This window comes from Cyprinus carpio, chromosome B4, assembly GCF_018340385.1.
Source record: "Cyprinus carpio isolate SPL01 chromosome B4, ASM1834038v1, whole genome shotgun sequence".
Lineage (NCBI taxonomy): Eukaryota > Metazoa > Chordata > Actinopteri > Cypriniformes > Cyprinidae > Cyprinus > Cyprinus carpio.
Window position 1 is genome coordinate 32,929,697 of NC_056600.1, and position 14,597 is coordinate 32,944,293.

At 36.7% G+C, this 14,597-nt stretch overlaps 1 protein-coding gene across 3 annotated transcripts in view; it reads left to right on the forward strand.

Annotated features, from left to right (window-relative positions):
- LOC109057484 (trichohyalin-like) overlaps window positions 1-12,965 on the forward strand; it is a 30,833-nt gene extending 17,868 nt beyond the window's left edge. For 2 of the 3 annotated variants that reach the window (XM_042722891.1, XM_042722892.1), the window contains 3 exons: window positions 3,146-3,778; window positions 8,531-9,946; window positions 11,125-12,965. In XM_042722891.1, coding sequence (XP_042578825.1) covers window positions 3,146-3,778; window positions 8,531-9,946; window positions 11,125-12,965 — 3,890 coding nt within the window. The remainder of the gene's footprint in view (window positions 1-3,145; window positions 3,779-8,530; window positions 9,947-11,124) is intronic. The other variant, XM_042722893.1, reaches the window with a different exon arrangement.
- The last annotated feature ends 1,632 nt before the right edge of the window (window positions 12,966-14,597 follow it).

The following is a 14,597-nucleotide window of genomic DNA, read 5'->3' on the forward strand; positions in this document are numbered from 1 at the left end:
CTTTCTAACCATTAGGCAATGACTGCCCCCAATACAAAACATTTACAAACTTACAGATTATTTCAGGTTATATACCGTACAGTACATCTTATATTGGTGAACCACTTTAAAGAGCAGGTCATATGATTTTTTAAAAGTGTCCTAATATTGTTTAGAGTCCTCTACATCAGGTTTAAATGCATCTAAGGTCAAAAACATTGTAGTTTTCTCAGAATATACATTTTTACATAGAGTCATTTGTCAATGATTTCGACAGTTTGTTTGAATCCGCTTTGAACGTAATGTCTGTAAACCCCTCCCTTCCATAAGCCTACTCTGCTCTGATTGGTTAGCTGGCCAAGCCTGTTGTGATTGGCACAGAGAGAAGTACTTGAGCAAGTTAGCGAGCGCTACCATCTGTGTTGCCAAGTCCACGTTTTTTTTTTTTTTTATGTCCATGGGTTGAAGAGACCCCAATAATGTCATATTTAGTGAAAGTGAATGTGACTGCATTTAGCCCCATGAATGCAAATTTACCAAAGGAACCCCAACAAAAAGCATGTATTTTACACCCCAGAACGCAATTTTTAATGAGGGATCCCCCTCGAAACGCTATTGGGATAGTTTTGAGTAGCAATTGGGCGGATTTTGGTGTGAAAACCTGGCAACCCGTACCTTTACATAAAACAATAATATAGTGCTCCAATCCGTTAATGACATAAAACATTTTGTTTAACATTCATGCAAGCGAATCATGCCCACAGCTAAAATGTAGCTGCTAAATTTTAAACATAACAAAACAATAATGGTGGATACGTAAGCCAAGTGCAAACGTGACTAACTGATGAAACAACAATTTGTAAACCAAAAAACGTAACATTATTTATTATTAAATGAAGTAATTCGAACAACAACAGTCTACATTAGTCGACACATTCTTAGGAAATAGTAGGTTCACAGCAAATTATCAGAACTATTTTAGTAACATCGTGGTTTACCTGGAAACCTAAAGCTGCACTAGGTATACATCGATTCAAATAAAGAAGATTAGAAGCCAAAGATAAAAGCCAAGATTAGAGAAGCAGTCCTTGGAAAAATGACAAGCACACAACAAAATGTTTGAATTGTATTGCTGTGGTATTGTGGGAAAAATAATTTGAACCACCGATTCTTCACATCATCTTTCAACAATGAAAACAAAACAAACTTTCTTTCACAGTGTAGAAAACAGTGTCTTCTCAACATGATGTAAACACACTAACTCGTGGAATTGTTTGTGGGCAGACCAGACTGATTTATTTTGGGCAGGAGGGGATTATGCAAATGTGTTACCTTGTGACGTAGTTTGGTAGCAGGCAGAAGACTGAAAATATGACGACTCATTAAGGCGATTCTGAGTCAACACTTTCTATTGAGACAATATCTTTATGTATAATGCACTTTTTTGATTAACAACTTTGCAGACTGTTAACATTATAGGATAGCTACGTTACAAACTGCAAAAAAAAATATATATTTCGAAAACCCATGTGACCTGCACTTTAATGAATACCCTTTTATACATAAACTATCTATTTCAATGAGAAAAAATGCACTAAAAAATATCCTAAATATGAGCCAATTAATTCAGTCATTCATAAAGATTCATAAAGAACTAACTTGCTTAATTTCTGAATGAATCCATTTTAACCAAACAATTGAATAAATAACTAAAATTTAGAGTATAATTTGATTTCTTTTGTTCTTTTTGAAAAATAATTTCATATTTAAATATTCATTTTTAAAAATCTATTAATACCTATTAATTCTATTCTTTTCAAGCATTATTTATGCAATTGTAATTGTATTGTAAATGCATGTATTCCATAACATTGTAGCCTTAAATGTTCACATGTAATGAATTCTATGTTTTTTGCTTTTTTCTATGTAAGGGATAATGTACATCCAGCTGGTTATCGCAGAATAAAGCCTGAAGGGCTTTATTTTATTTAAGAAAGCAGTTGCTAGCAAGCAGCGAGTTCAAACTTGACGGACTTACTTATTACACAACACTTCACCACTTTAATACTCATGCCGAAAAAAGATATTAAAACAAAAACATTTCAAAATCGTACCAGTTTGTTAGTTATCTTATAACCCATTACAGTGTACAAAACAGTCATTGCAAAATGGCAGCAGCTCCATTCTATGAAGCGAGAGAGCGAGTCCGCAATACCAGGATGACATAATTAAAAAATTGTACTCATAATATTGAATTGAGTTCTAATATTTTATTAGCCAACCAAACTCAAAGCGTCTACGAAGAAAAAATATTCCTACTGTAGCAAGCAAACAGCAACGATTGCAGGCAATTAACCAGATGAGTCTGTTTTATTAGTTTTTACCAGTTGTTATCAGCGAATAACATACCTTGGCATGTGGTGACTGACCGGAATCAAGTATTCCACAGAGCCGTGTAATAATACACAATAATTACTATTAATGGATATTACAAAATAACGACCTTTTTGGGTGATTTCTCAGCCAAAATTGATGTGCGACTAATTTGTGATTGATTTGATGAATTAATCAGCACATGGTGTAGTTAAATTTTTTCTTTATAAATGACAGCTTTAATTATAAGATATTAGGTGTGTTCGACTTGAAGTGGCGCTGCACAGACAGATCGGTGTGTGACATCAATGTACTGTGAAAGCTATAATAGAGTGGACGTCTCCATATGCTTTCAAATTTCTCTCTTGGTACTTTTATGTCACACATCGATCAATCTGCGCGGAACCGCTTCAAGTCGAACACATCTATTAACAGCTGATATTATGATGTTGTCTCGTATTTCCTGTGTGTTTGTGGACTTTTATGTTATTTCCATTAAGTTCTGGTTAAGAACCATTAAGCACTGGGTGTTTCCCATTAACCATGCACCTTTGTTATCTTGTTAAGCATGTTTCTCTTGTGTATAAATAGCTTACGTTTCACTCATGGTTTGTCAGTCGTTGCATATGAACTCTTGTTCCTAGTGTTTTCCTGCTTGTCTATTAAATTATTCCTGTGCATAGATACTAGTAAATTAAAGTGCAGTTGTGATTACATCAATTCCAACATGATGCGAATACATAATTAATCTAACTTTGAAGTTAAAATCAAACTTTTTGACCTTTTGACACAGTTCCAGAAGGTGTGAAGCTGAATCTGGTTGTGTGTGGGAGTAACAGAGGATTAAAATCCTTCATATCAAACCTGATCCTGAAGCAGAGTGAGAGAAGATCAGAGCTGAGCTCAGAGTGTGTGAGGAGAGACGTGGAGCTTCATGGACGTCTGATCAGTCTGGTGGAGCTTCCAGCTCTATTCAACACTCAGCTCTCAGAGGAGGAAGTGATGCGTCAGACTTTCCGCTGTGTGTCTCTCTGTCATCCTGGAGTTCATGTGTTCATCATCATCATTCCTGATGCTCCAATTAATAATGAAGACAAAGCAGAAATAGAGGAGATCCAGAGGATCTTCAGCTCAAGAATCAACAAACACATCATGATCCTCATAAAGCAGAATTCAGAGCATCAGACAGCAGAACTAAATGAAGAAACACAGACTGTCATTGAGAGATTTGGAGGACGACATCATTTCATTGACCTGAACATACAAGTGTCTGTGTTGATGGAGAAACTGGAGCAGATAATTGAAGAAAATAGTGGTGTTTGTTTCTCCACAGAGACATTGATGGAGACACAGATGGAGAAACTGAAGAAATTTGAACAAATGAAGAGGAAAATCCATTCATTAGAGACATGGTTTCAGTCACAAGGTAATGATCAGAAAATCTGTATTGATTAAACACACATTTCATGTTTTGTGTTCATCTGCTTCTCCCATTTGCTCTTTTTACATTGACTATTACTCTACTCTATATAGACTAATACATTCAGACACAACAATACTCAAATATTTATTACTATATATACTGATAAACTTAAAAGGTTACTCTACCCCAAAATGAAAATTTTGTCATGAATCACTTATACCCATGTCGTTCCAAACCCAAAAAAGCTTTGTTCGTCTTCGGAACAAAATTTAAGATATTTTTGATGAAAACCGAGAGGCTTGGGACTGTCCCATTGACTGTCAAACAATTAACACTGTCAACGGACAGAAAAATATAAAAAACATAGTCAGCTTAGTCCATCTGCCATCAGTGGTTCAACTGTAACGTTATGAAGCTACAAGAATAGCTTTATTTTTCGTAGCTTTATAACGTTACGGTTGAACCACTGATGGCAGATTAATGTGTTATTTTAGACACAATGTTGTCTGTTTTGCTCAATTTTGGCAACAGAAATATAAAGACAAAGCAGAACTGTTCGTCTCAGAGCAACACACAATGGCATTTCATTTCTTAATGCATGTTTTGAATGAATTGGGTGAACCATTTGGCGCATTGGATTTGAAGTGGCGCTGCACAGATCAACATATTACCGCAAGAGTGATTCAAAAGCATAAGGAGCCATCTGCTCTCTATGGCTGTTGCGGTACTTTGAAGTCACACACCGATTAGTCTGATGGTGATGATCCGCTTCAAGTCGAACAAGCCTAATGATTCAATGGACCATTCTTAAAGAACCATTTACTTCCATTCTTAATTAATCAGCCATTTGAACGAATCAAATGAATGAATAAATGACTTAATGACTTAATTATTAAGACATTTACCACCACCTACTGGCAGTTTTAATTTATAGAGTATCATTTCATTAAAGAAATTGTTTAAAATTTCTATAGTAATAATAATAAAATTAATAAAATGAATTATTAAAGATAGGCTATAGTCTAGTTCCCCCACCCAAAAATGACAGTTGTGTCATCATTTACTCACCCTCATGGTCCAAAAGAGTATATGTAATAATTTTTATTAAGCAAAAAAACATATATATATTTCTTGCTGAAGCTACTTTTTGTAATGTCTGTTTGATGCTTTACACAACAATATATAAAATTGTAAAAAAAAAAAAAAAAAAAAAAAAGCAAATAAACACAAGTAACATCCCTCTTTACAGATATAAATTGTAAGAATATGACTAGTACGGATGAATAAACAGCCTGCAAGTTAAGGCTATTAAATAGCAGTCCCAAACTAGTTTTTGTTAGTTAAGTTGGTATGAACCACCACATTCATTGAAACATATACAAAATAACACAAGGTGATAATAACATTGCAATTTTGGGTGAAGGTAACAACAGTTACCATGGTGAATACACAATACTAACATGAACTGTTAATGAAACATGGAAACTGCTAACAAAGTACCAGTTATGTGATTTATTGGTACTTAACGTTTATTTCACACATTGCAATCTTGTAGTTTCTTTTGCATTTTAGTAAACTGATATAGAGCGTGCGCCACTGCATTTGCCTGTGATATTGAAGAGTGTGCGCTACAACCACAATAATATGCTGACAGAACTGGATAGTTAATTTTTTTTTAGGTGAGAGAGGTTTTATTTCGTAACAAGTTACGAAAATAGCGATAGAACTATTACGCTGACAACATCTCATCTGACCACAGATAGTGAATCAGGACAGATCGTTTTTCTCAGTGACTGTTTACTTAAACTGCATCTGACAGAAGTGTTAACAGCTTTCAGGCACATCTTTAAAAACAAAAGTCTTGCATCAGAAAAACATTTAGATTTATGTTTTTTTGTTGTTGATGTCATTTCTGCACTCCCTGCAGTACTTCTGCCAGTGTGTCTTACATGTGTTACGTTTTACATGTGAGGATCAGTTCCCCTTGTCTGCTTCAAGTAGGTTGATCTTTTAAGTGGATCAGAAGAGAATGCTGTCACTGATGATTATTATCACTGGCAGCTTCATATTTGGATATACCTGGGCCACGCCCACACTGCATATCCACTTTTATAATTCTATCGCCCCTTCCTCTGTTGACAGCGCTAAAGTAAAAGTGTGTGGCAAGCTCCCCCTCGAGAAGAGGCAGTTGCTGCACACCTCTACCCACCATCTGCCTGGCAGATTTGCAAAATGCTTCATGGGAGCTCCGTTGCCACTTCCTGCCTAAGTGTTATAGCCCTGCAGAATGAGGCTACTCAGTCCAGTTCACTCGTAGGCCACCTCACTTAAGAGGCATTATTCAACTTCGGTACAGGACAACAATGCTATGCTCTCTGGTCTGAGGTGCAAACTCTGCTTACAGCCGCTACATCCTCGATCTCAGACATCTGAACCACTCGCTTATGAGATGGCTGTTCAAGATGTTAACTTTGAAACCAATCATCACACAAATGTCCCGAGGACTGGTTTCTGTCAGTGGATCTGAAAGAAGCTAACTTTCACATCCAGATAGTCCCCATCACAGACCATTCTTGAGATGTGCATTTGAGGGAGTGGCCTATCAATCCACGCACTTTTACAAAGTGCATAATCTTTACCCTCTGACAGATGGGACTCCGCATTCTGAATTACCTTAGTGATTAGCTGGTTTTGGCCACATCAGAATGGGAACTCATCACTTACAAGTCCCTGCTGCTCAGCCACCTAAAGTGCCTTGGGTTGAAAATCAATTTAGCTAAAAGCTCTTTGTCTCCCAAACAATTATTGACTCCCAAATGCAGGCATGGATTATGCCAATACTCTCCTTGACTATTCAGCAGCTGGCGGTGTCATTCAAATTAGGGATGTCGCATCCTCTCAGGGCTTTCCTTTGCCTCGTGTTGGCTGTCTTCTCTGTGATTCCTCTTGGACCGCTCAATATGCAGCCTCTCCAGTATCGGTTAAAAGCCTGTGTCCCGTCCTACATTTGGCACCTAGGCCAGTTTTATATCAGGATAACCCACAGATGCATCAGAGCCATGGCCCCTCGGAAAACTTCCCATTGGGACTGACCTCAAGGAGGAAGGTAGTTACGACAGATTCAATTTAGACAATGTTTCTAATTAAAAACTGATCACAAATATTGATTGTTTATTAATTTAGATATTTGATTATTCTGGAAATCCCATACTTTCAATTATTTGTTCATTAGCAACCCAGTGTCACTTAGCAATTCACTTGGCCAGTTCTGTACTTACTCAGAGGATACAGGGTGATTATAATACCTTTATGTATGCCACACCCTGCAAGCAAATAACAAAAAGTGTTGTTTTTTTTCCTATAATCACAAAAACTGTAACTTGTTAAGTCAGTGACAGTCAGAAATCATAAGTTCCTAAAGATATCCCCACGGCCCATTCATTGGCACTTCGGTATGATCCATCCTGGATGCAGATTTGCGGAAACACTAGACTACAACTCTAATCTACTAGAAAAAAATACTTCAGATAATAATAAGTCAAATATAACAATTTATTATTAGTCAGGTAAAGTTTTAACATGCCAATTACATAATGAAATAATTCACACACTGCATGGGGGTTTTCTGACTATAGAATCCCAAAGTAGTATTTTGTCACTTCCCTTATACTAAGACCAGAAAACAAAGAAATTTTCAAATCAGTTGTAAAAACATACAACACCTTTTGGTGTTTTTAGGTTCTCGTGATCCAGGGTCACACCTGGCAAGAGATAGATAAACATTTCCACAGACCCTAAAGGGGAACACACCCCTTCCTAAGCAGAGCACAATTCTACAAAAGTTTTCAATCTTTCTCATAATACAAGTGACTACTGTGAAATTAAGGCCAATTTACCAATAGCACAGAGACCTTCAGAATGATACCAAACATTAAGGGGAAGAACAATGAGGAGAGGGAGGAAGGGTCGTAAATGAACAAGGAGATAAGTTTGGTCAAGGTGGTGTTGTTTGCTCTCTTTGGAGATCTTTTCTCCAGATTATTTTTATTGTTTTGTTGCATGGAATCTATTTTGTTTGAGTTCCTGACATTTTGGATTCATGAAGAAATAATTTCATAGGGAAATAATTTCACTCAGCGCAATTGGATGTGTTCCCCAAAAAACAGACCAAAAGAGACTTCAAGTTTCGCCATCATTTTGAAAAGCACTTTTAGGGTGATGGATGAAACAGAGCTTTTAGAAACTCCATATCAGTTAACCATTGCATCACAAAATTATTCTCTGTTTCATGCGCTCCAGTCGCTTCGTATATAGCGAGTCATTTGATTCAGATTGCGACTTCAAAGTACGTATCACGAATCAATTGATTTAGATCAGAACTTTGGAGAGGGTTTGTGATCTTTTGATTCAGACTGGAACTTCGGAGCTGGTTCGTTAATCATTAAGCAAATTGAATGATTCGTGATCTGTACTCCGAAGTACCGATCTGAAACAATGGTTTACAATTCATTATTCAGATCGGGACTATAGAGTGCGGATCGCAAATCATTTGATTGTCTTTGGAACTTTGGAGCAGGTTCATGAATCTTTTGATTCAGATCGGAACTTCGGAGCACAGATCGCAAATCATTAGATTAGTTTGTGGATCGTTTGATTCAGATTGGGACTTTTTTGTGATTTTTTTTATGTTTAATTTTTATTATTATTATTAAACAGTACAAAACATATATATTTTTTCTTTTGATATATCTTTAGATTCAAGAGAAACAGAAGGTGAACTAAGGATTGTGCTGCTGGGAAAAACTGGAATTGGGAAGAGTTCAACAGGAAACACCATATTAGGAAGAGAAGCGTTTAAAGCAGAAACATCTCATGAGTCAATAACTAAAGTGTGTCAGCGAGATAAAGCTAAAATCAATGGCAGACACATTACTGTGATCGACACTCCAGGACTGTTTGATACTGAACTCAGTAATGAGGTGATCCAGAGAGAAATCAGAAACTGCATCCACATGATCCTGCCTGGACCACATGTGTTCATCATAGTGATCAATTTAGGACACCGATTCACACAAGAAGAAGCAACATCAGTACAGATCATCCAAGAGATGTTTGGTGAAAACTCTTTATTGTACACTATGGTGCTCTTCACCAGAGGGGATGATCTAAAGAACAAAACCATTGAAGAGTTTCTGGGAAACCCTGGATCTGCTCTGATGAAGCTGATTGAATCATGTGGAAACAGATACCATGTGTTCAATAATAAAGAGACTGGAGACCGAACACAGGTGACTGATCTACTGCAGAAGATAGACAACCTGGTGAAAGAGAACGGAGAGAGTTACTACTCATGTAAGATGTTCAGAGAGATGGAAAGAGAAATACAAGAACAACAAAAGAAGATACTGATGGAGAAAGTGGAGCAACTGAATAGAGAAAAAGAAGAAATGATGAACAAACATGAAGAAGAGAAAAAGATAAGAGAAAAGGAATTTAGGGAAAGAGAAGAACAATATAAAAGAGACATTAAGGACACAGAGGAACAAGAGAGAAAGACACGAGAGGAGATGAAGAGAGAACGAGAGGAATGGGAGAAACAGAAACAACAGGAAAGACAAAAAAGAGATGAAGAGGATGAGAGAAGGAGAAAGAAAGAACAGGCAATGTGGGATGAATATAATCAGAGACTTCAACAAGAGAAAGAGAGAATGAATATGATGATGGAGGAAGAAAGGCGGAATTACGATAAAGAGAGAAAGAGAAGAGAAGAAGAGGACGAGAGAAGGAGAAAGATAGAAAAGGAAACATGGGATGAATATTATAAGAAATTTAAACACGAGAGAGAAAGAAGATACAGAGAGAAAGAAGAACTTCAGATCAAACATGAAGAAGAGAGAGAGAGAATGAAGAAAATGATGGAGGAAGAAAGACAAAAGTGTGACAAAGAGAGAAAGAGAAGAGAAGAGGAATTTAGAGAGAGAGAGGAACAGTATAAAATAGACATCAAATACATAGAGGATCAAGAGAGAAAGATAAGAGAGGAGCTGAAGAGAGAAGGAGAAGAATGGGAGAAACAGAAACAACAAGAAAGACAAAGAGAAGAAGAGGAGAAAGAAGCGTGTAGATTTATTGAGCTTCATATGGAAACTCCTGAGATTCAGCACGCAAACTGTAAGTGAAACCGGCTAACCAGCTATTTTTTGTGAATTCTTTATCTTTATTCTTTACTTTTCAGCAATTCATGCGGTTGATCTACTGTAAAATACTTCCTCAAAATATCAGTTTATTTTACAGTGGAGCACCAGTTTTATACTCATAAACTTGATAACTAGAATGTGAAATATCTGATATTCAGATTCTCAAATATATGTTAGTTACATGTGTTTTATGTTTTAAATAAGCAATAATGATCATAGTTGATTGTTTATGATCAGGATCTAGTGCACTGCATGCAGTCAGAGGCTGTCAGATTTACTATGAATTAATTCATCCATTTCTCCTGAAAGATAGATAGTGAATGGCTGATGAAAAGGTGAATAGAGTAAGCTTTACAGTTCAGTTCAGTTCAATTTATTTATATAGTACATTTAAAAACATCCATGGTTGACAAAAGTGCTTTACAATATCAGGATAAACACACAACCCTGCTGAAAAAAACAGCATATGCTGGTAAGGTATGTTTTGACGCTGGGATGCTGGTTTACGCTGGTCCTTTGCTGGTTTATGTTGGTCCTTTTGCTGGTTTATGCTGGTCCATTTATGCTAAAGGACCAGCATAAACCAGCAAAAGGACCATCATAAACCAGCAACGGGCCAGCATAAACCAGCAAAAGGACCATCATAAACCAGCAAAAAAACCAGCATAAACCAGCACATGAAAAGCAAAAACCAGCATACCAGCGTCAAAACATACCTAACCAGCATATGCTGGATTTTTCAAAAGGGAAACAAAACAAACCCATTAGAAAAAGTCACGATGTCCAAAATCAGAAAACAGAAGGAAGCAGTTACCTGCCCAATGCATTTGACTTGAATATAACATGGCTTACGTTATGTTTGAAAGGTTTATTATTACCGCTTTTATAGACTATATTTTTAGTGTGTTTTTTTTTACAAATTACAAATGTTTACAAATTACGAACGCCTGAAACATAAAATAAACATTATGTGGTTAAAAACTTTAAGAAAATCAATTTTACAGTTATTATTATTAATTATTATTATAAGCATATGGAATATTCAGGGAAGACACTTAGCCTACATTTTATTTAATATAAAAAATACCTGGATAATGGATAACGTTGGGAACCACTGAAATTGCTGTTAATCTCTATTGTTGTCATTTTCAGATGATAAAGATTCACCATCAGATTCAGAATGTTTGAGAATCTTGCTGTTTGGGAGGACAGGAAGTGGAAAGTCTGCCACAGGAAATACTATCCTTGGAAATAATGAATTTTACAGTGAGACCAGTTCACAGTTGGTGACCACTTCATGTCAAAAGGTAGTTGATGAAGTTCATGATCGATCAGTAGCTGTTATTGATACTCCAGGACTCTTAGACACCTCACTGACAAAAGAACAAGTGCAGGAAGAAATAATGAAGTGTGTTTCACTGTCAGCACCTGGACCACATGCGTTTATCATTGTGTTGAGCGTGGGAAGATTCACGCAAGAGGAGAAAGACACTTTAGACATGATGAAGATGATCTTTGGCTCAAAAGCAGCAGATTTCTGCATTGTTCTTTTCACTAGAGGAGACAACTTGAACAAACTAACAATAGAAGAATATGTAGAGAAAAATGATGAACTCAAGAAACTGATCAGTGACTGTGGAAACAGATTCCTGGCTTTTAACAACACAGAAACAGAAGATCAGACACAAGTTACTAAGCTGTTTGATATGATAGAAGAGATGAATCAAAGTCGATATTTCACTAATGAGATGTTTGAGGAGGCAGCGATCTCCATCAAAGAGAGAATGAAAATGATAAATGAGAATGAAAGACAAAATCTGGATCAAATTGAAGAATTAGCAGCCAAATATGACATTGAAGTCAAAAGCTTGAGAAAGAGACTGGAAGAGAAGAAACAAAAGATAGATGAGACAAGAGAGAGACTGAAGAACAAGTTTAGAGAACAAGAGGAAACACTCAGGAAAGAGTTTGAGGAGAAAGAAAAATCAGATCAGAAGAAACGAGAGACAGAGGATCAGAAACAATCAGAAGAGGAGAAACAGCAAAGAGCTGAATATGATCAAAGAATAGAGGAGATGAAGAGAGAGATTGAAGACCAGACAGAACAGTATGAAAAACACCAAGAAGAAAGAGAAGGAGATAGAATGAGGGAACAAGAATATAAACGAGTTCAAGAAAAGATGAAAAATGATCATGAACGTATTATAGCAGAATTACAGATGAAACAGGAGGAGGAAATAAAAAAGAGAGATTCAGAGGAACAAGAAAAGAAAGAGAGAGAAGAATGGAAGAGAAAAATAAAAGAAGCTGAAAATGACACAGATACTCAAGAAGAAATTAAACAACAGATGAGAGAATGGGAGGAAGAGAAGAAACGACAGATGAGTGAACGAGAGGTAGAGGAAAAAGAGAGAAAAGAGAGACACAAGAAACAGCTGAGAGAAAAACAAGAAGAACTGGAGAACAAGAGAAAAAGATTTGCAATTGATAAAGAAGAAGAAGAACAGATGATAGAGGTTGAGAGAGAGAAACAGAGAACAGAGAGAGAACAGAAAGAGAAAGAATATGAAGAAAAGATAAATGAAATGAAAAGACATTATGAGCAGCTGGAACGAGAGAGAAAAGAAGAGTGGAGGAGAAGAAAACGAGAGGATGAAGAGAGACGAGTGGAGAAGAGAAAGAGATGGGAGAAAATGATAGAAGATCTGAAACAAGAGCAAGAGAAGGAGATCAAAAGAAGAGAAAGAGAGGAGAGAGAAATAATAGACAGAGAAGAAAAAGAGTGGTATGAAATCAAACAGAAACATGAAGAGGAAATAGAGAAGATGAAGAAGAAACATGAAGATGAAGCCAGAAAACAAGAAAAAGAATTGAACGATTTAAAAAAGAGAGCAGATCAGCAGGTTCAGGAGCTCAAGGAGAAGATATCCCTAACCCATGAAGTGAAAAGTCTAGAAAAGAAACTACAAAATAAACGATGTCTTGTCATGTGAAACGTTTTTAAATATTATTGATGAGCCAGATAGCTGGCACTTTTTCTTTCTAGCATAAGTGAGCTACAGATAGTTTAGCACATCCAGGTAAGAGTTCAGGAATGATTGTATTAGAAGCAGAACTTAAATACACAAACAGGATCCTGATATAAGACCAATGTTAATAGCAGTAAATAAAACTGATATCAGCTATTCATAAACTGTAAAATCTCTCATAGTAGATAAAGCTGAGATGCAGAATCTAAAGATTCCCAATAGCAACCTGTGTGTGTGTAGCTTTAAGAGCAACCAGACAATGGGCCTCATTTACTAAATGAACGTGTGGCAAAGTGGTCTTTTTGCAGCAATATTCAACACTCAAGAGATATACAATAGACTACGCCACCCTGGGACTATACCAGGGAATCACAGTTCACTTAAAATGTTATAAGGAACCCAGGTTCATTCCACTGAATAAAATGAGCAAGAGACGTGGGTAGCAAAATAGAGTTTGTTTATTAGTACAAAAATTTAAAATGCAGGAATAATAGTCACCCAGCCAATTACTAAGCTGGAAATCACAATCCACAATAAGGATTCACATTTACTTCGGAGCTGTAGCCTATTGGCATCAAATGGGCTAAGAGAGGGAGCAAAAGAGGAGAATCACACTAAGTGCACACACACACACACACACTCACTCCAATACCCGTGATTTTATCAGTGGTGCTCACACAGCATAACACAGCACACGGTGAAGGAAAGCCTCACTGCCGTCGGACACACAGCTCCTGTAATTGTAATACAAAACAGAATAAATCAAATCAATAGAAATTAATCAATAAAAACTTATTAAATGCAGGGGAGCAAAAGAAACCCTTCCAAACATAAAGAAAAGAAATAAATTCTAGCTTAAACAGCTAGATAATACCACAAAAGGAAAAGGAAAATAAATTTAAAGACAACAATGTCCAAGAGAAAATCTCAGCATTCTGAACCGGTCCAAAATGAGAAACACCACAAAGGGAAAATGAAGAAATAAATATCTGAATGAGCGCGGCCCTTGAACTCGTTATTTCCCAACGTACGAGGAAAAGATCTTTAAGAATACAGTCACAGTAGGAGCAGGTTTTAACCAACAACTCCAAAATCGGGCCGCGCTAAATCACCCAGGACAAAATGATGAAAACACACAACAAAAATATACAGAAAAGAAACGAAAGCAAATCCAGCAGGAACAAAACAGCAGCGTGCTTCTATATGTAGTAGGGAAATGCAGCACGCACAGTCTTAGCCCCTAACAGATAAGAAGACGATTAGTAAACTAGTTATAGTTTATGAACAGCAATCGGAAATATAAACACACACATACCAAATAACGCAGCCGTTTGCCACACCAGAAAGCAGAGCTGACGTCAGTATCCACGGGATAGAAATGAAGAAGTAGATGCCCAAACAGCATATATTGGATGTCCCCACTCAAACGGGTAAACACACGGGAATGCTGCGGTAAAGATAAACATAGCTGACCCCCACACCACATCACCTAAAACCTCTGGCAATATACTAAATCTTACGTACCTGGGACTAGGCAGTGTAACGAGCCAGACCGCACGTAACGGTTGTTTACAATAGACTCTCCAGTGTACGCAA